Source organism: Numenius arquata, chromosome 25 (assembly GCF_964106895.1).
Source record: "Numenius arquata chromosome 25, bNumArq3.hap1.1, whole genome shotgun sequence".
NCBI lineage: Eukaryota > Metazoa > Chordata > Aves > Charadriiformes > Scolopacidae > Numenius > Numenius arquata.
The window spans coordinates 544,389-567,303 of record NC_133600.1 but is presented as its reverse complement, the minus strand read 5'-3'; the positions used below and the strand labels follow the sequence as shown (position 1 = coordinate 567,303).

Here is a 22,915-nt window from a genome sequence, read left to right as displayed (position 1 = left end):
GTTGGGGCCCAGGGTGCTACAGGCCCGAGCGGGGCTGGAGGAGGGTGGCGAGGAGCGACCGTGTCCTGGCTAGCGGCCTGGGGTGCCGGGCTCTCACCACGGTGCCATTCCCACAGGTCTCCGTGCCTGCGGGGCAGAGGGGCCTGGAGCTGCCATGACGACGGGCGACTGCTGCCACCTCCCCGGCTCCCTCTGCGACTGCCCGGGCAGCGCGGCCCTCTCCAAGTCGGTGGAGGACAACGACATCGGTCGCCCGCAGTACGTCACGCAGGTCACCGCCAAGGATGGACGGCTCCTCTCCACCGTCATCAAGGCACTGGGCGCCCAGAGGTAAGGCTGCTTCAGGGAAGGGGCTGGGGATGACAGCATCTAGGCTTTATTTCCCCCCTTTTTTGTGGCTCTAGGGGTAGAGGGAGCCATCAAAGTCTTGTTTGTGAAGGAGTTTGCCAGGGCGCTAATATCGAGTGTGAATCCTCGTTAGCCAGATGGTTGCCAGGCCTGCAGTCTCTTTGCGGGAGCTCGTGCCAGTCGCCCGTGGTGGTGGACTGGGATTCGCATGTTCATCACAACCCCCCGGGGCTGAGGCTGCTCCAGCGTGGGCCGGCACAGGCCGCCGCTCCGCCACGTGCCTCTGCCAAGTCCTTGCTGAGCAGCAGTGAAGGTGGGACGCCATGCTAGCAAAGGCAGCGTTCATGGAGGTGATTTAAGGGCTGAAAATGGAGCACAGCCCGTGTTCCAGGACAGTTGTGGAGTAAAGGCATGGTGTGGATTTGCAGCCCCAGGGAGAGGAGGGTGTTTGTGTTGCGGGAACTGCAGTGTCCAGCTATTGCTAGAGGGGACGTGTGGCAGCTTCGCTTGCTCAGACTCTTCCTGAGGTGACTTCTCATTGTGTATTTTGAGCAGCTTCCAGACCAGCGGACACTTGGCAGCATGGTTCAGTCCAGGTAGTGAGACCGGTCACGTTTTGTGTTCAAATCGTGTCTGAACAGCTGTTATTTTTTTCAATTAATTTGGCCAAACGTCGATGAGGTGTGAAAGCGGTGACTGCAAATGTGGGGGAGGAAAGCAGGAAAGCTCGATGAGAGCTGAGGCAAACGTAGCTGCTGTATCTAGCAAACCTGGAGCATGTCAACAAAAATGCGAGGGGAACAGAGCTTGCTCTCTGACAACAGATAAGCTTGGTGAGAAGTCATGCAACCCCTTAGAACTTGTGGAGGTGTAAAAAATTGGGTGGTAAAACCTGGGATTACAGGTTAAAAAAAAACCTAACAGGATTCCTCATGTGAGGGTCTTCGTGGGGTATCAGTTGGTTCATTTGGGTGGTGGTGGTTTTCGGTCTCTTCGTCACCAGCGCTTAGCAAAGTGAATCCAGGAGCAGTGTGACTGTACTGGAAGGTTGAATTAGTGGTATGGTCTCTACAGCCTGCTGGAAAACTGTTTGAGGGTGTATTGTGTGGGAGGGTGACCAGCCCCCCCCCTCCTCTGCAGAGGAAGGAAGGAAAATGGAATCTGATAAGAACTTTTTTTCTTGCACTGTCAGCAAATTTTTTCCCTTCTGGATTGTTTATTGGTAGCCAAGGTTATATTAATGCACTGGAAATATGAAACTTGTCAAACAGGAAGAGAACGGATGAAATATCTTACAGATGCTTTTCTTAGGAAATAACAGATGCATGAGAGCACTGGAGGCTTGGGGGTTCTTTTGGCCTGTCCCTGTCACTAAGGCTGTGTGAGTGGGCTGTGATCTTGTTGTTCTGATACAGCACTGAGCTTTATGGCAATAAAGGTGGGCAACAGAATTGTCAAATAATTCAGATTGGAAGGGAACTCTGGAGGACAGCCGGTCCAGCCTCCTTTCAGAGCAAAGCCAATTTCATAGATGGATCAGACTGCTCAGAGTCTTGGCTGATGCAGTGTTCGGTATTTCTGAGGATGGACTTCTCACCACCTCTCCAGACTCCTGTTGCAGGGATTGTCCTGGCTGAAGGAGTCCCCTAAATAAAAGGCACATGAAAATGAGGAGAGAACAAGGGTCAGTGGTTCATCAGTCATGTGGCAGAGAGAACGGGGTGGTGCAGTGGTTGTCCGTTGCTTCACAGCCCTAAATATGATTTAAAAGTCCAGTTGGGATGAAACTGGCTAAACATTGAGTTGAAAGTGGTAGAGGTCTCCTGTGGTGCACCAGGAGAGGAGTCTTGCTTCTCCTTGAGTGAGCTGCGTGCACTTTCTCGCTGGCTCTTCTCTTCCCTTCATGTCCCATCAAGCTTTTTCCCCAGTACCCTCCTTTTCCTCCTTGCGCTTGTGTTTGTGTCTTGCTCTTGCTTTCTTTTTTGACTGGTTGTGCAAACTGATGGAAATAGTGCTACTGCTTCTGGAGATTGCAAATTGTGTGTTCTAACTGTTGTGTTGCAATCCCACAAACTTCTTTTGCAGGCAGGTGGGTTTTTTTAAAGTCAGAATAGCAGTGGAGTATGAACTGTGAGACAGGATCAGTGCGGGTTTTGTGGAAATCTGTGGGAAAAGGTGATGGCTGATACAGGTCACCTGGATTTCAAGAGGATGTGCAATAGGGTCTTTGAAATAAGGATGTTCCTTTCTCACCCTCCCTCCCACCCCCAAATTGGTGCAACTATGGACGTAAGAGAGTGGTTGTTGTGTGAAAGAAACAGCTGGTTGGAAGGTGGGAAAGAAGTGAGATACTAGTGAGTGGTTGGTTTTCATGGTCTGGGGGAGGGCAGCCCTGCCCCAGGCCTCCGCTGTCCAACATTTTATTCCTAAATGATCTTGATGAACGGCGAACACTGAAGAGATGTACTAAATGTACTAAATTGCTGAGAATAGCGAACTTCGGTGTCTACAACCATTTGAGGTTTCCCAGGGTGCCCAAGGCATCGTCGTTACGGGGCTGGCAGATGTGGCTTCTAGGAAACCTGTGCCTTCAGATGTCAGCTGGGATGCCCTTGAACCTAAAATGCAGGCTAAAATAATGGTTGCCACTCAGTGTGCAGTGATGCAGATGAGGAACAATAGTCTGGGATTTACATACGTGTTTGTGGGTTTGGAGGAAGGGGATCTTGGGCTTGTGGTGGTTACTTGCAGCAGTAACCAAAAGGCAAATGAGATGCTAAGACTTAGGAAAGCAATGAAGAACAGAACACAGTTGCTGCAAAAATCCCTGGTGTGCCCTCATTGTGAAAGCTGTAGCTCTGGTCCCTGCAGCTCTAAAAGGGTGTTTTAGAAATGCAAGAGGTGGACGGAAGGGTAGCGAAGGTGGTCAGAAAGGTGGATGTGTTTCTCTTAAGGCATGATTGAATAGGCTAGGACTCTTCTGCTTGTGGAAGAGGTGACTGAGCAGGCTATGATGGAGGTCTGTAAACGTGGGAGATGTGGAAAACATCTTTTACAGGATAAGAATGAGGGGATAGTACACAAAAGCAGATGAGAGGTTTCAAGTGAAAAGGACTTGGTTCTTTTTGCAGCTAGAGAAAGTCCTTGCTACAGGAGGACACTGGATGCTCTGAGTTTGTATAGACACAAAAAAATTACTTCAGTCTGTGATGGAAATTTGTTGTATGAATATCATCTGATACACCTGAGCTACGGGTTGCTGGGTGCTAGAGCAGTAGCAACAATAGTCCACAGTCAGTGCTGCCAGGTAGAGACACGAGGGAACATCTTGGGAACAAATGGGTGGTTGGAGTGCAATCAGCAGTGCGGGTCTGCTGCAGGGAAGGTTTTCTCTGGAAGCGTTTGATACTTCTCTCCATCTGAGCTCTCGTTCTGTCAGATCCCAAGAGAGCAGATCTTGAGCGTGATCAAAGATACTTGATTCTGTAGTTGAAACTTCTAGCCAAGGAGGGGGTGAGAAGTGGTGATTGTTGAAGCACTGAGGTGTTAAAGAAGGAGCTGCTGCCTGAGCAAACAACTAATATCCCTCAACAAAGGCGCTTCTGCAGCGAGTTAAAGCCCTGAACGCTACAGACTGGCTCTCTGCGTGGTAGTGCACAGGGAGGATGCTGAGTTACTGCACTGTGATGGGCAGATGGTTTGTTGTAAGAGAACTTAGTCTGGGTGACTGCTTGCCATGAAATATGTTGTGTCCTTGGACAGCTGAGCTTCCAGGGTAAATGTAGTTGTATCTTTAAATATTGCTGTTCCTTACACAGTTACTTAACTGGATGCAGAGCAGAGATGGGGTGAGAGCAGGTAGGTGATCTGATAAATGCTACAATGATTGCAAACCTCTAGAGTGGATCCAGGTGGCTGGGGGCACGCTGTGACTAGCGTGGATCATCCGGCGCTGCTTTGGGCTTCTGGATTTGCATCAGCGCTTCAGAGCTGGTTTCAGCTCCCGTGTCAGCCTCTCTGCCTGCTGCGAGCGGAGCTGGAGACTGAGACACACGCGCTGCGGTCCCTTCTTTGGCTGATGTGCCAGCTTCTCTTGGGTGCTGGGGGGCTCATCAACATGGCTTCCAGATTTTACTGACCTAAAATGTCCTGGGAACCTCCACGCTCCCCTGAGACTGGTTTCTTGCTGCAGCAGGCTGCTTTGGAGGGTCGCAGCGTGTCTGGGATGCTCTGCCACGCGCTGCCTGCTGTGCGCATGCCCTTCGGAGCCTTGGTGGGATCAGACCCCGTTCTTTGATGTGGCTTTATCGTTCTGCCTGCTCTGACCGTGATTTCATTCTGTTTGTCTGCCTCTTTAGTGACGGTCCCATCTGTCGAATCTGTCATGAAGGTGGAAATGGGGAGGGACTGCTTTCCCCGTGTGACTGCACAGGAACACTGGGCACCGTGCACAAGAGCTGCCTGGAAAAATGGTTATCCTCCTCCAACACAAGTTACTGTGAGCTCTGCCACACAGAATTTGTTGTAGAGAGAAGACCGAGACCTTTGACAGAGGTACCGCTTTCTTCCTGCTTCACTTTTATTTCCTTACCATTTGAGAGAAAATGACTGAATTGCCCTACTGTCCATGTGGTTCTTGCTGTGGTTTTCCTCCTCCTCACAGTACCTTAGCACTCCCAAAGAACAATTTGTTTAGAGAGATCAAGTCTCTTATCAGACCAAGGGACATAATTGCGAAGATGCAGTAGCGATGTTCGGGGCAATTCTGACCTGTGAACCCCCCACGTGCTACCTACCAGTGGCAGGCTGTAGGACTACGGAAAATATTGCGCTTGAAGATATGCTTTAATGCCTGAGCGTCACAACACAAAGGTCACCACAGGACTGACTGAAATACAAAGCTCTCAGAAATATTCCTTTTTCCTGATAGTTTTAATCTTATCTCACAGTGTTACTCTAGTGCAGCTCTCTTGCATGTGACTTCTGTGTCATGTTCTGCTCTGAAAAGTGAGATGTGGCAATTGCTGATACTGTTCATAAAAGACCCATCCCCCCTTGACTAATATTGATGTGTGCTTCAAAGCCTTTGAGTCTTGCTCCTTCCTGCTGAGCTGTAGTGCCCTGCCACTGCCCCGTGTTCCCCCCGTCCGAGGAGAGAGCAGGACATGGCTCAGACAGTCCTTACGTTCCTCTTTGCATTGACCATAGAGAGACCAGGTTCCTGATGGGTCCATCAGCCTCGCGGAGTTGGAAGGTACAATCCAGGCTCTGGTTGGTGGGTTGGTTTGGTTTTGTTTTGTTTATCACAAGGCTCTCTTCATTCCCCTGTTCAGGCTGGGCGCACATTTCAGACTTGTTTTGGCCCCTGAAGTTTATAACAGCTGCCTGTAATGAAGCCCTTTACATGTGGGAAACAAGGGCAGCTTGACCAGCCTGTCTTCTGACCTCAGAATTCAAGTGTCAAAATCCTCAAAAATCCTCCCCAAAGAGGAATAAGTAAATCAGTGAGTTACAGTACAAAAGGCTGTAATGGTTTGTTTTAGAAGAGGGTTTAATCTGTCTAAATACATGTGAGTTGTGTTAGCGGGTGAGCAGGCGATGTTGATATGGCGACAGTTTCTGGTGGTGCTGCAGGACCATAGGAGGGTGTTTCTGGCGCACCTGAGGTCCCACCTGGAAGATCAAAGCAAGGTCCTGCACCCCATTTGGATCCCATTCCCTGCCTGTGAGACAGCAGCCCCTTCCCGCTCAGCTGTTCATTGCACACAGTGTGCAGCCAAGAGGAGCATCAGTCTGCAGTGGGGATTTACAGTTAACTATTGTGGGAACCCCCCCGGTCCTGCAGCCATCAGCAATGAGAGAAGTGGAAAAGCATCATCTGGGTCGCTGCTGCAAGTACTTCACTTCTTTGCGTGCACCCTGTCCCTGCAGGGTTTCTCATCTTGTACCTCCCTAGCTGTGTTTGGACTATGGCACATAGTTCTGGGTCTTCTTTCAAAAGTTACTTTTCCTGTTCATAGTGTTTCAAACCATTGCAAAGCGGTGCTGCTGCTGCACTGCTCTCAGCAAGGCTGCAGAAGGAGGTCTGTGAGGTGATTCTTAACAACAGACTCCTGTTACCTCCCAGCTATCAGAGGCTCTTCCGCGCCACCAGGCAGTATCTGTGTGGGGATGCAGGGGTTAATTCTGGTTTGTAACTGTGACTGCTCTTGTCTGCTTTCTCCTTCCCCTTGGTCCATCAGTTAGATTGGCAATTGTGAGACTCAGTTTTATTCTAAGTTGCTTTTCCCATCTCTGTTACCATTCCCATCAATTCTAGGGGTTATTTCCATTCCCTCCCCACCTCCCTCTGGAAATGATACCTGTCCCCTCCTCCTTCCCACAGTCCCCAGCTCTCCTTCCCACACTCCCGTCTCCTCTGGGTGCCCAGCAAGCCTTGGAGGGGAAAAGAGCCTCCCAACTGTGGAAGCACTGAAGCTTCAGTTTGCAAAATTGATACTCAGTTTTAATGATTGTTTAATTTACAACTGTCATTGACTTGACAGCCCCAGACAGGAGGAGGCTTTAGACTAAACCAAACCATGTATTTAGCAAAGCAATCTGTAAGAGAGCATTACATCAGTGGTTAGTGCTGCCCGAGTCTTACCGCTTTTCTCCCAGCTGCTAAAACATAAAATGGCTCTTTGACCAAAAACTCTCAAATGGTTGTTTTCAAAAGTTTAAAACCACTGCTTCAGAACATTTGGGAAGGGCTGTATCTTGGCTTTGAGGACACAGTGCAGGCAAGCCCACTAACAGTTGAGCTTGCTAGGGCTTATGCGGGCCAAAATTTTGAGTGCCGATTTCAGATGTTTTAGCTTAAGAACTAGTAAAGTATTCATGCCCAGAAACAAACATGTGGAAGTGCGTTTAGCCATAGTTCACAGATGTTGTATCACCTCATAACAAGTAGAGGCTTAGAAAACTGCATACTTGAATAAAAGCTCTAAGACCAGTATATATTGGAGGTTTTTCTCCTCTGACACTGATGTCTGTCCCTCCAGCAGGCAAGAGGAGCTTGCTGGGACAGTGTGACAGGGAAGTCATGGGTCCTCTGTGTGCCTTCTCCAGGGTGGATGAGTGAGCAGCCTGGGACAATCAAATTTTAATTCTTGTTGAAATCTCTGAAGAGCGAGCGCCTCTGAACTGGAGCCTGTGAGGGTATGGTGACCAACAAGCAATCTGTGAGCGATGAGAGGTGATGGGTGGGCAGCATTTAATGAGTCTCGAACGCAAGAGAAATACCACTGCGATTTCAGAGAGGAATAGGACCCTCAAGCTGTTACTGATCGTTGTCAAAGGCTTTGGGATACAAATTACTTGTTACCTCTTGTGTTTGGGGATTGTCTGCGAGCACAGCGCAGGGGGTGTTCTGCCCTCTCCTGTGGGGAAGAGCTTGCATAAAGTGCCATTAGTGCCTTGTGAGTTTGGAGGCCAGTAAGCACTTGATGGAAAGTCACCAGTCAGCTGGTGGGAGTGATCCCTGCGATAGAGCAGAGTCTAATGTGCAGCTCTCCATCATCACACAGCCCTACAGCAATTCCCTTGCCTGCGGTCCATTGGCAGCAAGCTTTTTCCCTGGCCTGAGGAGCAGCCTGTAGCCTGGCTTAATAAATCCCGTAGTAGCAGCTCTTGCTCTTCCCCAGGGGCCAGCAGCGCTTCCCCACCAGGTCGTGGAGTGCTGCGAGCCTGGTACAAGCTGCACCGAGCAGCGCGTGTGCCAGGTCTGCGTATGGCGTGGGTCAGCAGATCGGCACTTGCACCGCGTGCCTGGCACCTCACCAGTGGAGGGCTCCTGCTAGAGCGAAAGGGCTCACCTGGCTGGAAGGACAGCCTGGATTTGTAGTACTGCTTCCACCACGCTGTACGATACTCTGATCCCTGCCTGAAGTCTGGCGAAAACATCCTGGAGTTCAGCTGGGGAGTTGGGGCGGGTGCTCTGAGCTCCTGCACTGCCGCAGTCTCTGCTCCTCGGAAGCAGTGGCAATGAGTGTGCTTCACCAGGTGATGTTTGCTGGGGCTTTTTGTTTGCTTCAAGGCCAACTGATGGAGCATGGCAGCTTGCAGAAGCATGCCTGCTGTTAGCAGAGGCTCTGCACTTCTCTTCTGAAAGAGCTGATAACCGCTTCACCAGCTTGCTGGCACTTTACATTAATACCCTCTGTTTGCAGTCTGGTGTAATCTCATCCCCAGATTGGGCCAAAACTCTTCTCCAAATACTTTTGGGAAGTGTCATCCGCAAGTTGTTCATCTGTTTCTGAGAAGAGGTCTAGGGAAAGAGGGTGCTTAGTCATTTAAAAATGACGCGGTTCCCTCAGCCACCTTATCTGAGAAATTCTCTGCCCTGTTGCTGCAGGGAGGGGTGGGAGCGTTTTGAAGCCTTTGGGGAAGTGATGCTCGTGGGCAAGTGTGCCGTGTAGGAGCTCTGATAAAAATCCACTCTTCACCAAGTTAAGCTGGGAAGTCAAAACAGAAATTGGTGAGCAGAGGAGGATAAATGGGATGGAGAGTAGGACTGGGAGCAATGTGGGAGCATGCTTTGTGGCAGTGGTGCTGATGAAGGGGTCTGTCTCGGGAGTGAAAGGTTATTCAGGCATCCTCGCGCTCTTCTGCTGACATGTGGCCACCGCAAAACCCACGGTTTCACACCTAACCCTAAAAGGATTAGACGCACACTGCCTGCTGATGTTGGTCCTCACAGTAGAAAACAGTGACCTCTTGCTGTTTGCTCTGCTGTGTCCTGCCTTTCCAGCCTGGGGAGGCTTGGAGCTGCTCGTTGTGGCTGTGGTGGTCACTGGTCAGCAGAGCTTATCTCCATGGGAATGGGCCATCAGCCCTGGAGAAAATGTGCTCGCTCTGAAGAGCTTTGGGAAGGAGAGAGGCTGAGAGCTGGCTGGGGGAGGCGTTTTGGTGAGCACCGTGGGGAAGAAGCTACATGGTTGAGTTGAAATGCTTCCAAGAACTTTCTGCAGCTTCTGCAGAAGTCAGGAAATGCCACAACCAAAATTGCCTTAGTTTTTACTTCAGCCGTCTCGTATATCTGCATTACAGTGTGATCTTTACATGGTCACAGACCGCATTTTCCAGGACCAGTTCACGGGTGAGAGATACCCACCAACTAACTTTGTTTGTCCTGCTGTGTTGTGTGCCTCTGTGCTCTTGTATCCCTGTTCACAAGACAAAATTATTCATTTCCGCATGGGCTTCTCTGGGTACTTACTGCTGTGGTATCCGAGCACTTCACAAACAGTAATTTAATTACTTACAGCCCCCTTTAGGGAGGAAAGACAGCAACCTTGTTCAGTGTGGATTAAAGGGAGTTTTTTAGTAGAATTGGAATTTTATTTTCTTTAAGCAGCCATTTATTTCTGTTGTGGTCTGTTCAATGTAAACATATAACAGCACTGACTGCCAGTGTGCCTGATCTCTGCACTGGGAGTGGGGGACTTGTCTCAGCCCGGAGCCAGCACTGGCAGCCACGAGCTGGCCCATGGCTGTAGAGGGCATATCTCCTGCAGTTCAGTCTAGTTCAGTTATTTTTTTAATTAAGCATCTGGTTAAACGCTGAAAAAACCCACGAAAGGCTTTTGTTAACTGTTAGACTGTGAGCTGAGGTGGGCTGAGCGCTTTTTTGGGGGCATGTTTTGTGCTGGAGGTGAAGATGGAGAGCTGAACTGCAGTCCCAGGTGCCTGGGGATGGGCTGTAGCCATGGGTGCAGGATGCTGCCACAACGGTGCCTGTGCTTTGAGAGGACAGAATGGCTTTGGCTTGGCTCTCTGAGATGGTCTCCAGCACAAGAAGGTTGTGGACTGGGGCTCTTGAGTGAGGAGCATGTCCCCAGCAGAGAACAAGATGGCCAAGCCCTGGAGAGTGGTGGTTTTCCAGTACTTGACTTTCCTGCATCAGTGTTAGTTTAATGTGCATCCATTTGTTGACAGGGAATGATCTGAACCTGTGAGACTCTGGCGAGCATGGCTGGCAGAGTGAAAAAGTGCAAATAAGTTTCTGTGTTACCTGGAAGACTTCAGCAGTAGATATTTAGATGAAATGTTCAAACCATAAGTTACAGTGCATACAGCTTTCCTGGAACAGGTAGTTTCTTCTTTGTTCCAGTAACATTAAGCACAGAAAAAAAAATGCAGGTACTGCCTAGGATTAATCTTCAGAAAACATCTGTATCTTTGCTGTCCAGAGCACTGAAGAAGAAGGAGGGCAGGCCTTTGGAAATGGTGTTGCTCTTTCTCCCAGGCCACAGGTGGTCACACAGTTCTCTGAGCAGGGTTGGGTTTATTTGCACTGACTTTGCACTGACTTTTTACACCTTAAATTTGCCTCAGCCAAACCTTGTTCTTTAGAGTCCTGTAGTTTATGGAGAGAAGCAAGTGCCTCTTGTGATCAATTAATTCCTGCCTCATTAGAAACCTAAGTTAGGATGGATCAGATTGTCTGGAGCTGCCTGACTTTCTCTGGCTCTAGGAGAATCAAGGTAAGGGCTGTTACAGGCGGCTCGTTGTATGAGTCTAAATATCCCCCCTCTTAGTGCTCTCCCTTCCACATAAACTCCTTTCTTTGGTCTGCAGCTAAATCTAGCACAAACTTATTTCCTATTACAAAGCACTTTCCCCACTGAAGATGCTTTGTCCTATAGGATTTCAGGCAGAACTGCATGGATTGAAACATTTGGTGCTGTATGGGATGCGTTGCGTGTTTCTAGAAAGCAGTATCAACGGTGATGTTTCTACAGCCACAAGCGAGCGCTGCCCGGCGGCAGGGCTCCCGGTGCCCCCGTCCACAGCCCACTGCCCGCGGGGTGAGGTGGGAGCACGGCTCACTCTGGGGGTTGGGTGCCTGAGCCCACTCCTGCCCGTTTGCCCTCTTTGCTTTCCCAGGTTACCAGCAAAAGTATTTCCTGCCGGTGCCTGCCTGGTTTTGGGTATTTTGCTGTGGCACTGACCCTCTCATTTCTCTTTTCATTTAACTGCCTGTGAAGTGTTTTACCTTTAACCTGTTGTTGATTTTGTCCCCTCTGAGTGTTTCTAAATGGGCTTAAGAGAAACACCACCTCTGCCCCCAGGAGACTCCTGTTTCAGGCTATCTCCCCGTGCTGACACTCAGCTTTGGTTTCCCCTCTCCTTTGGGTGCTGCCTGCTTGCCCTGGCGTGGGGCGGTGGGCTCTGCGGGCCCTGGGGGGCAGTGGGTGCTGCCAGCCCTGGGTGGTGGTGGGCACTGCAGGTCCTGGGGGGCCCCGGGAGTCAGTGGGCGCTGGGGGTCAGTGGGCACTGCAGGCCCTGGGGGGTGGTGGGCGCTGCAGACCTGTGGCGAGCAGCCGAGGGCTCTGTGCGGACATGTCCTGGGCTGGCAGCTCGGGCAGGAGTCAGAGCAGCAGCTGTTTAATCCCAGCAAAGTGTTGGTCCCCGCTAAAGAGGAAGGATTTATTTTTGTGCGTACATCCTCGGGAGAGGAACCCTCGGGTTACAGGGCTTGGCTCTGAGAGTGGGCATGAATTCCTGGTGCTGGGGCCAGGGCTGTGGCTTGGCTAAAATTACCAAGATGTCGAAAGCCAACATATCCTGGTGGTAAAAGCTAGTGAGTGTTACGCATGACTTGTTCATAATGCTTCTCTAAGCATTTAATACCTTTGCATACCTTAATACCTTACCTTGAAGCAAAACTCATTTGAGACAGCTCACTAATTCCAAAAAAGATTTCTCTGGTGAAAGAGTCACCACCAGAGCAGTTTAGCCACACCCTTTGTTCCCAGATTTCTGTCTGTGCAAGCAGGTCTGGTGATGGAGCCCCAAGAAAATTCTGCTTCCGTGTCTTCAGTGCTGGTGCTTTCCTGCTAAATGTGTGTTAACATGCTTTATTTTAAAATGGCAGCTTTAGTGATATCTGCGTGTCCCTGTGCCTCTGCAAAACAGCTCCTTCCAAAGGTGTTATGCAGTACAGGAGACTGCCGGGTTTTTCTTTGTGTTTTATGATGCAATTTTGTTTTAAAGATTTTTATTTTTCACTGACTGCTAGCACTTTTGGCTCAGTTAAGCTGGATATTTTATATAGGTCAGTGGATTTATTTCCTTTTTTTTTGTCTCATAAGGAAAGTACGACTTCCAAAGACAACTGTCACCTGCAACAAAGCATGTTTGAAATTCTCAGAGACGTTTGCTTGGCTGTTTTGGTCATGCTGTAGTATGGGACACCTCCCGTGGGTCTGCCACATGCAGTCGTTCTGCCCCGTCTCACTCGTCTCCCGTAGCCGTGGGAGGTGCTCCTGGGGTGTCTCTGGTACAAGAAGAGTGAGGTTTGCAAGAAGCAATAGTGATATTCCTGTTACTCCTGCTTCTGGTATTAGGAAAAGAAGTTTTGGCTCTGGGCTTAGCGCCTTGTGCAGCAATCGCTGCCCCCCTTCTAGTTCAGAGAACTGAGATGTGACGTGAATTCTCCCCCACCCTTTCTCCAGCCTTATCTTCCTCACAGATAGACTTTTTTCTTTGCTTTCCTTGAACTCTTCTGCTGAACTCGCTGCACCGTTCTCTGTATCGTCTGTGTTCCTCTGCCCCCTTCCCCAGCTTGTCTCTCTCCTTTCTCAGTGGAAGCCTACATTAGACTCCCCTTTCTAGTGAAAACCAAATCACTCCTCACTCCAGATGGGTCCCATTCCTCTCTCATCTTTTCCTTTCTCTCTTTGCTTGCATTTGCTATCTGGAGATGCTCTTCTCAGATCCCACCCTAGATCTTCTTGTTATTTCTCTATGCAGTCCCTGGCACTGCTCTGCAAACCTGAAATGGCCTCTCTGAGGCCAAAACTAAATAATTAATCCCTGTGCTCTTGGCACTTACCAGCGCTAGTCTCTTTCTTACGTGTCCATCTTCACTGCTTTGTCTAGCCCTGTCTGTGCCTTGAGGATTTAGAGGACGTGCTACCAGAGGGGGTTTCTCTGAGGTGCTGTGATTGCATATTTGTGCATGTCAGGGTGCAGCATTTCCCGTGGTGACACCAACCACAGAAGCGGCTGCTGCTGTGTAGGAAAGCGTCCTGGTGACCTGCAGCACTGCTTGGGTCGCTTCCTCTCCTGTCCACTGCTTCTAGCGCTCCTGCAGCTCTTGCTCTCCTTGGGTCAGCCCAGTGGCTGGAGCTGGGCTGGGTGCTCAAGTGAAGGAAGGCTCTCGTGCCCTTACAAGGAGAAATTCAGCTTGTTGAGGTTTGTGCAGCATCAACAGCAAGTGGTTACGCAGCGGAGAAAGGAGGATGAGGAGGGGCAACTTTGTTCTGCAGCATTTAACTGCTCTGCTTGCAGGGCTAGGAGCGTTTCTGGGTCTTGGCTTCCTGAACTCTGGTGCTCCATCAGAAAACATCCCTCCCCACCTTGGTAAAGGAAACAGGACCATCCTGCTGGGGCTGCCCATGGAGCTCAGTGGCCTGCAAGGAGGTTTTGGTGGATGCTCAGAGAAGGGATGTGACGATCCCTCTTCTGAAGATCTGTTTTTTGATTCAACACATTTCTCAGGGCAGGGACAGGGCTAATCATGCTGCTGCAAATCAAGGTCATGTTTTTCTTTCTGGCTTACATAGCCAGGCAACAGGTCAGCAATGAAAGGAAAATCAACAGGTGCCTGAGCAGCCACAGGCTAACAATTTGGTGGACAGAAAGGACACGGGATGTTTTGTAATGCAGTTGGCTTTACACAGCCAAATACTCCCGTTGTTGCTGCAGCTTGTATCATACTGTAGTGGTGAAGCATATGGGGAACCGTGTGGCAGGGTCAGCTGGTGAGACTGGCAGGTTGCACTGGTCCTGAATGATGTTCACTGGAGCAGGCGTCTATCTGCGAGGCTGGGAGAGACCTGGGCACATGCTGGCCAGAGACTGCTGGTCCCATCAGTGCTGGTACCGCACTGCGCTGGTCCCACTTGGCACGGGACTGCTGTCGACTGGCACGTGAATGCTGCATGCGATGCATTTTATGAAACAGGGGCTAATAGCTCACAGCCATGTATGTTTTGCAACACAAGGTAAGTAAGCTGTAAAAATCAATGAACGCTTGTTTTAAAACATCCGTTTATAACCCCCCAGGAAGACTGCAAGGTGCTGAGCCCTGCTGGGACAGTCCCTCATCAGTCCATTCCCCTTGGTCCCAAGTGGCAGAATGCAGCCCAGCTCCAAGGCATGCAGAGTAGCAAATGCTGGGATGGACTGTCTGGGGGACTGCTCTGTTACACTTTGAGCTCTGCTCTTGGCTTTCAGAGGAGTTGATCGTACCTTTTTCTGCATGCCCTCCTCCTGCAGTCCATCTCACCCGTGCTTCATGGGCACTGTGACACCCAAAGATCAGATACTCATCATCCTGTAGCCCTGCCGTGCATCCAGGTCCTTCCACAAACCTGCTGATCCCAGTAGAAAGAACATCTGGGAAAGCCTCAGGATCATGCTGGAGGACAAAGGAACATGATTGTACCTGTAATAACTTCTTGTCACGCAAGCAGAGAGGGGTTGTTTCCAGCAGGGTGCTCTGGGACCCAGCTCATAGCCGAAGTGGGCAGCAAGCAGCCAGCTCTACCTTTTTCCCTTTAGCCTCACACGTGATTGCAGCATGGAAGCAATTGGTTTTAGACTTGGCCTGGAAAAAGATCAAGTTGTGCTTTTGTTGCTTTCCCATGTTTACTTGATAGTTTTCCCTACAAAAATTGTTTAATCTGTCTGACCACTTTTTGAATTGTTTGCAAGATTTATTTTAAGTCCTGTATGCACTAATGTGCTGCTGTGCCAGAAACCCTGCACCCTTAGGGTGGCTTATTGTATTCTTTTTTTTACTGTGTCAGTGCATATTGGCAAAGTAAATCATCTACTTCAAAAGGAAATTCATTTGCTTCCTGCCTTTATATGTTTGGCTCCCATCTTAGGGAGGAAGAAAGACTTTCAAAGGTCACAAGGAATATAAATAGAATAAAACACAGTAAAATAGCTATCTGCCTTCAGTCCCCGAGATTCTTACTGTACAGGGTACGGGGTGCTCTGGGATTGCTGCTGGAGGGATGTCAATCAGGTCGGGGTCATTCAGCTGAGGGCTGTGTAGCCAGGGCAGCCCTGTGCTGGATGGAGTGGGGACAGCCAGGCGCACAGGAGGGGTTCAAGTGGTGAGGCTGCCAGTGCACTGTTTGTAGGAGCAGCTTTGCTGTGTAGGTGAGTTGCCGTCCACCCTCGCCTCCTCTTAGGGTCGCTCAGGACTGCGTGTGTGGTCCTTATCTTCCCCACACAGCCCATCACCACTAATCTCCTCTGCAGAGCTGCACAAGCGGTCTGCCCCCCTTCTCCCAGCTCCTCCTGTCCAAACCACTGTTGTGGCTGCTCTGAAATTTCCTTCTGGCTGCCTGGACATCAAGTTATGCTCAGAATGGCTTTAAAAATGCTTCTGACTTCTCTGTTATTGCAGGAGCGTTACTTGGTTCCCAGATCTGTCTCCCAGCTTGCTCTCCAGCTTCACTTGGTTTTGTTCCGTTTGGGTCTCTCAGATGCTTCAGGCTGCATCTCTAAAATATCTTGTTTATCAGTCCTCCCAGCTGAAAGTCCTGGCCAGGCTCTTATCTGTTGCTGCAGCATCCCCTCCTCCGTTCTTGGCCAGCTCAGTCTTGTGTCAGAGGTGCCTGAGGAGCGTGCTGCCACCAGGGCTCTGGCCACCCCAGCCACCATACTGTTCCTTGCCCAGATTTGCCACCTCCCACTTTTCTTTCCCACTTCAACAAAAGTAGTCGGCATTTCTCACCCCTCTGCCATGTCTCACTGTACATCCCTCTCTCTGTAGTTAAATCTGCACTAACTTGCGTTCAACCCTTCTGGGCCAACACTTTCTGCTTGTCTTTCTGGCTAGCAATGGCCTCAGGTTGCCTGTGCTCTGTTTTGACCAGTGTGGTCTCATTAATTTCTTGCATGCTTGCCACCACCCTTTCTGTATTGCTATTTAAACTGCAGTACTCCCTCTAGAGAAGGAGCTTTAGTTCTCAGACAGGTCCCTTTTAATGCTGCCTGTTCAAAAGCGGGCACCCTACTCCAAGTCTGGCAGGAGGACATGTCTGCCTGGCCCTGGCTGCCTTGGAGATATTCCCTTCCCTGCTGACTGTGCCTTTTCAATCATGTTCTCCGATTTTTGTTTTTTTTTTTTTTTTTTTTTTTTTTTTTTTTTTTTTTGAGAAAAAGAATCCTAAATGAGACCAGTCATCTTCATGCAGGAAAGAAGGACAGATCTGGCAGCCCAGCATACAGGACTCTCAGTAAAAATGTGCTGTAACAACTCTGGGTATTGGTAGGAACCACAGCTGCTTGCTATTCTAAAAAAAGGAAAGAAAAGGCTGAAAATAGCATAATCCCAGGAAAACTAGAACAATTGCTGTTGTCAAGGTCAAGTGTCTAAAATGAACCCACACTGGAAGCAAGTCGGGACTCCCAACAGCAGTGAACATTTAGACGTCACCTGTTGAGGGAAACCTGCCTGCAACAGAGCTGGGTTCGTTCTGCAACCTGCTAATTTTTGAGAGCTGCAGGAAAGAAGCGCTTGCAAAGCCTTTTGGTAACACAGAGCAAAGCACAGCAACCTCCACTGTGCTGGATCACTTGCTGCCTGGGAGGAAAGCAAGCCTGAAAATGGGAAGGAATACACCAGAATCGTCTCTGTCCTGGCCCTGGCAGGTCTCTCCTGCCTGTAAGGTGGTGGCCAGCAGATGGCCACCAGCAGGGGAAAGATCTTAGGGATTTTACAGTCGTGAAGGTGGAGTTTTCAGCAGCGGTGTCTGTGTGATCGTGCCTTGTCCAATCCTGCCTCGTCCCTTCACGGTCACTTGTGATCCACTGAGATCTGGGAGAAAGCAATGGGGGATGTCCCCCCAGCCAGCCCAGCCCTGTGTCCCTCCTCACCTGGCAGTCGTGCTGCTTGCTCTTTAGAAATCGTCAAAGGCTTTCTCTGTGAGAAAGATGCAGATTTGGGCACAGGTTGTTCTGTAAAAGAAAATGGGTTTGTGTCACCTTCCTCGACCAGAGCCAGCCCAACATGGTGGCCCCTTGGCTGCTGTCCTGCTTTGTCTGCTCAGGTGCAAAGCTTTCTGCTAGTTACTCACTTCCAGGGTTTTTTTTTCTCCAGTCTTGGTTTCATAGTTGCTGAAGCGGTATGCTTTTTTTCCTCTCTGTCACCATCTCAGTGAAAATACTGGGTGCATGGCTGTTTGTGTTCCCCACTGACGGCCCTAGGTGTGCGCTGGGCTCCTCAGGGAGCAGCACTGCCATGGCTCGCTCCAGCCCTGGGGACAGAGTCGTACCCTCGACAGCACTCCCTCTGCAGGCCTGTCTTCTGCAGTCTCTCAGGTGGACCTGGGCATTTCAGATTTGATTTTAATTGGGAGTGAAACTCTAAAATGCCACGATTCTCCACAAGGAACCAGAGGGCTGGATTTGGGACAGCTGCCCTTGTGGGGCCTGACCACAGACCCCAACACGCCAGTTTCCCATAGGCCCTACCCAGTTGCAGAGTGCTGGATACGTTTCTATTGGAGATCAATCCAAGACCTGTCAGATCTTTACTAAGCCAGGCTTTACTGAACCGACCTCCCTCACTCTCCTGGCTGCTGCCGGCTCCTTGCTGCTCCAGGGAAGAGCCCAGGCAGCTCCTGTGTTTACTACTGCCATCCCCTGCACATATTCTTCAGTTGTCTCTTCCCTTTCCCTTGTTTGTTGTTAAAAATACACTTGACCCTCTCTGTTGACGTGAGTTAAGTGACAGGTATGTACAGGCTGCAGAGAGCATGTGAGAGCCGTCCACCATTGCAGTCCTGTTTTGCTCTGCATGCCGCTGGCTCATGCCCTTTCTCCCTTCCTTCCTGCAGTGGCTGAAGGACCCTGGTCCCCGCAATGAGAAGAGGACTCTCTTCTGCGACATGGTGTGTTTCCTGTTCATTACTCCCCTGGCGGCGATCTCTGGCTGGCTGTGTCTGCGCGGAGCCCAGGATCATCTGCAGTTCAACAGCCGACTGGAGGCCATCGGACTCATAGCACTAACTATAGCACTTTTCACAATTTACGTCCTTTGGACGCTGGTAAGTATCTGCTGCCCAGGGCCTTGTTTCTGTTCAAAAGGGAGATGGAAGCACTGGCTTGCACCACGTTGGTGCCGCCAGCTGTTTCTGACTCCCCTTGTGAGAAAAACCTTGGGCTCTTTCTCTTGAACATCCATTTAATTATCTTCAAATGAGAGCTGCTGAAGCTGTTGCTGAGAATGAGAAACCACTTCCTGATCATCTGCTTTCCAAATTGACACGGGAGCCCTCTTCCCCAGGGTGCCACATACGTGAGCGCAGACATACCTGAGCGGGACTGGGGCTGGGGGGAAGGTCCGGTGCTGGGGGCAGGCAGTGGTCCAGCTGTCCTGTCTGTTCCTGTTCTCAAGAGGAAACACAAAGCTGGTACCTGGATGGTTGAGGGGAAAAAATAAAATCTGGAAGATGTTTGACCCCTAAAAAATCTGCCATCATGTCCCTCCATGCTTTGTGCTGCCCAGCACAGGTGCCAAAGGAGGTGCAGACTGGCCACTGGGGGTCTCTCATGACTAAACAAATTCCTGCACGGTATTTTTAAGATGTCAACAGCACAGAAGGGTGCGTGCAAAGAACACTCCAGCCCTGGGCAGACCTCTGACTTCTCTCTTACATTGGGCTTTTGGACTCAAGCCCCGAGCCAAGGCTGGGTAGCCAACCTGGATAGCCCTGGCCCACTGCTGCGGCTGTCGGGGTTGGAGGCACTGGGGGTTAGTGGGAGCCTGCACTTGACACTGGATGTTGAACTGGTCTGTGCTGGGAAAGACCTTCCTGCAGATGCCTCACTTGGCATCTTTTTGGACATGCTGCGTTAGGCAGCCAGGAGCTTGCAGCTGGAGCAAGTCCAGAAGAGCAGGAAAGCAGATGTGAGTTTGCTGTGCGGCACGTCCCTGAGCGCTGCCGGCTGCGAGTCAGAGGAGCAGCTGGGCTGGGGAGCAGCTCCCGAGCCATCGGGGCTCCCCCGGCCCCCCTCTCTGCCAGGGCTCACAGGCCTGGGACTTCCCTCTGTTTCAGTTCTTTCGTGTGCTGTTGCTAGGTGGGTTTCTGGGTTTGGATGTTCATTTTAGCTCTCCTGTTCAAAGCCCTTGCTGTGCTCGTGCCCTGTCAATACCCTTTCCCAGCTGCTTGCTGGGAAGCACCATTTTGGGAAGGGAAGAAGTACAGTTGCTGGAGCAGAAATAGTGGGACCCCAAAAAAGATGGCAGCGGAAGTACCACAGCCCATTTCCCTGCCATCTCATGCTCTGATTTCTCAGAGTCACGGTTTTCCCTGCGCTTAGGACATCCCTTGCAGCTCTCCCAGACGGACTGGGTTGCTAGGGGAGGGTGAGCTGGTGCTGCAGCCTCTGCTCTGGGGGGTGCCTGCAGTGAGTGCCTGGTGGGTGCCTCTGTCTGAACACGCAGGAATGGCAGTGGAGAGGGCACCGCTGAGGGAAGTCTCTGCTGGTGCATGTTCGTGCTGCATAAGGTTCATTTCTGTAGAAAGCCAAGCTAAAATTGGAAACTTTAAGAGGAAGTGCTTCCGTCTTCTCTGTCCCAGGACTGGTCTGGAGGAGCTGGAAATCTGGAGGAAATTGGAGAAGGGTTTTTCTTTGTGAAATAACAAGTCCTGACTAAAATGGCTCTAGTTCTGCTGGGCTTCACATTTCCTGGAACAGAGAGGACGTTAAGTGAGCCCCGTTAGTCACATTTACCGTATCCAACTGCAGTTCTCCGGTGCTGCCCTGGGCTGTGTGGCACAAGGAGCGGTTACGTGGGTGGGTGATGGTGGTTGTAACTGAGGATTGCGAGACAGGCTGTGGCCGAGGTTGCAGCTCCTTCCTGTGGAGCAGGAGCTTTCCTTGAGGCTTGCACCATTAGCTCCCCGTTCACACGTTGTCTCTGAAGACTGCGAGATGCGTTTCCTTCTTGTTTATCAGCAAACCACCTTATTCCCACAGCTGTCCCTCTACAATAGGAAAAAGGGGAGTGCACAGATCAATAAGCTAAATCACCTCAGTGCCATGGCACAGCTCCATTTCTCATAGCAGATGTCTGCGACCTATGCAAGAGCAATAGGAATGCTGACTTTTCCTTGTCAGATATACTTCCTGGTACTTCCTACTTTTACAAAGTATGAAAGCTTGGTTTTCATGACTGACTGACTGGATTTAGTATTTAATTTTCTTGCTCACAATTTCTAGGAAAATAAACAGGAGTGAAATATATGCTGATTTTATTTCTTCCTCAAGAAATTCTAGAAACATTTAGCTTCAAAGCTAAAGGATCAGCAGGAACTGAGAGAAAATCTGTAGTAGTGTTAATGATTGCAAACAGAGCAAGGAGTGGAGCCCGCTGGGGAAGCACAGCTCGAAGCTCCCCTTGCAGGGCTGCTCTGAAACTACAGGGCCAGCTCCTGCCTCTGGGCCAGGCTGGTTTAGGTCCCCTCCAGCCTTTGCAGCCTCTCCTCTCCCTGCATGCACAGCTCTCCCGGGCCACAGTGTTGTCAGAAAAAATAAGTCCAGCTGATGTCCTGCTGTTGCAGACCAAGGAGAGAAGGCTTTTGCAAAGGGCAGAGAAGCACCTGGGAGGTGGGAGGAGGCTGGTTGGATTCAGCCACTTGAGGTGGCAGGTAGTCCTGTTGAAAACCCCTCGTTTTGCCCAGATGAGGTGCTCGCTTCAGCCCAGGGCTGGGGTGAAGGGGCGAGTTGTCATTCCTTCCCAACACATCTCGCTGGCCAGCTGAACAAACTCTGTCCCACTGTCCTGGTGCCAGCCAGAAAGCCCCTTTGGCTGTGCCACACTCAGCCCAGTATTACCAGGAGATAATTGATTCCTCATCAGAGGCTTGGGATAGGGAGTGCCCAAAGCATTTCAGGATCAGTGCTGTCCCCCTTGGCCGGGGCTTGCTGGTGGATTGACAAGGAATGTGCAGACAGCACACAGAGGGCGGATGGGTGACTGCGTCTCACCGGCCTTCTGCAGGCTCCAGCACATGTGACGGGGGTTTGGTAACCAGACCAATGCGTTATCGCCCGCCAGGTTTCGTTCCGCTACCACTGCCAGCTGTACTCGGAGTGGCGAAGGACCAACCAGAAAGTCCGCTTGATGATCCCAGCCTCGCGGAGTCCTCACCCCGTGCCCCACTCCCTCCTCTCTGCCAAGCTCATGAAGAAGACCGCGGATGAAACCACCGTCTGAACTGTCCCTCGGCTGCTGCGGCACGTGGCTGCTGGGGTGAGGGCAGCCCTTTGGGGCTGGCAGAAGCAAAGAGGGTCGGGTATCCCCCTGCGTGCACAGGAAACGCAGCAACTGGAGGCACTAGAAAGCACTCGTCCCACCTGAAGGGACTTTGTGGTCGGCACGTACTTTATACCATGGCAAACAGACAGATAATCAACATCTGTCATGTGAAACGGCCCAAAAGAGCCAGATGGCAGAATATGCCTGTCTGCAGGGACACTTTCCTATAACTCAATACCATACGTGGAAAATATCTCCCTCTCTCTATATATATATCTATATATAATATTATTTTTTAATGGCCATGCATATTGTGTTTCAGTCTTTTTGTGTTGATGTTCTAAGCTTCAGTATAGAAGCTGGCAGCCTGATCTCATTCAGAGGTTAAATCTATGCCTTTTCTGCAAATGAGCATATAAAGAACACTTTTCATCGACCCTTCTTGAAAGTCCCCTTCTCCTTTGCACTAAATTGGTTTTGATAATACTACAAGCAGCCTTTCCCCTTACTCTTTGGTCTCTTTTGTGGTGTTTCTGTCCTTTCCAGAAAGTTATGTGTTTTTAATAATTATTATAATCCCAGAAGGAGTAAAATGACGTAATACTGAATGGAGACATTTTGTATTGTAAAGTACTGTAATTTTGAGAATTTCAAAATAAGTTTCAAAATGAGAAGATCTCTTCCTGTGCAGACATGATCTCACAAAACACTTTCCTTGCAGATCCTGGCTCATCCTCAGGACTCGGATGCACTCAGCTCTTAGTATGTCTGGCAAAGGTAGATGGAGGATCTGCGGGTGGGAAGTAGTGGCTCAGATTAGCTGAACCCACCATTGCCTTTTGCTTTTAAAAGATGCAGAAAGGAGCTTTCCTGACCCCGAAAGGTGAGAACTGGAGTTCCTGTTTGCCGGTGTCCATTCACCATCTTGAGGCTGGACCTCTCGCCGTGTGGTTACGTGCACACAGGCCGTGCTCTGCAGCCGCTCGGCAGCACGCAGGTGATCTTGGCTGTCTCTGCACTTTACTTGCACGTTCCTCAGTGGCAGCCAGAGGAGCTGCTGTGGTTTGGTTCATCCCTGGAAGTGCTGCCCATCTGTTATCTGTCCTCTAGCGAAATGCCCCAAGTTTGCTGGTTCCCAGAGAATAGGCTCTGGGTCCCCCCTTCTGCGATGCTGGCGTTCCTCCTCCTCTTCCTCCTTCATCCACTGGCATTTCCAGCACATCCAGCTAA

The 22,915-nt window shown here is 50.3% G+C and overlaps 1 protein-coding gene across 2 annotated transcripts; it reads left to right on the top strand.

Moving 5' to 3' along the window:
• The first annotated feature begins 154 nt into the window (after positions 1-154).
• Positions 155-21,643, top strand: MARCHF2 (membrane associated ring-CH-type finger 2). Of its 2 annotated transcripts, XM_074163831.1 has the most exons (4): positions 155-330; positions 4,707-4,902; positions 18,258-18,467; positions 21,485-21,643. In XM_074163831.1, exons 1-4 carry the CDS (start codon positions 155-157, stop codon positions 21,641-21,643), a joined length of 741 nt encoding a protein of 246 aa, XP_074019932.1. The 2 variants fall into 2 exon arrangements, with proteins under 2 accessions (XP_074019932.1, XP_074019933.1); XM_074163832.1 differs by lacking the exon at positions 18,258-18,467.
• Positions 21,644-22,915: the final 1,272 nt, after the last annotated feature.

Coding starts and splice junctions, on each gene's coding strand:
- MARCHF2 (XM_074163831.1), top strand. CDS start 155: ATGACGACGGGCGACTGCTGCCACCTCCCCGGCTCCCTCTGCGACTGC. Junction 4,903..18,257: donor GACCGAGACCTTTGACAGAG/GTACCGCTTTCT, acceptor TCCTTCCTGCAG/TGGCTGAAGGACCCTGGTCC. Junction 18,468..21,484: donor TTTACGTCCTTTGGACGCTG/GTAAGTATCTGC, acceptor ATCGCCCGCCAG/GTTTCGTTCCGCTACCACTG.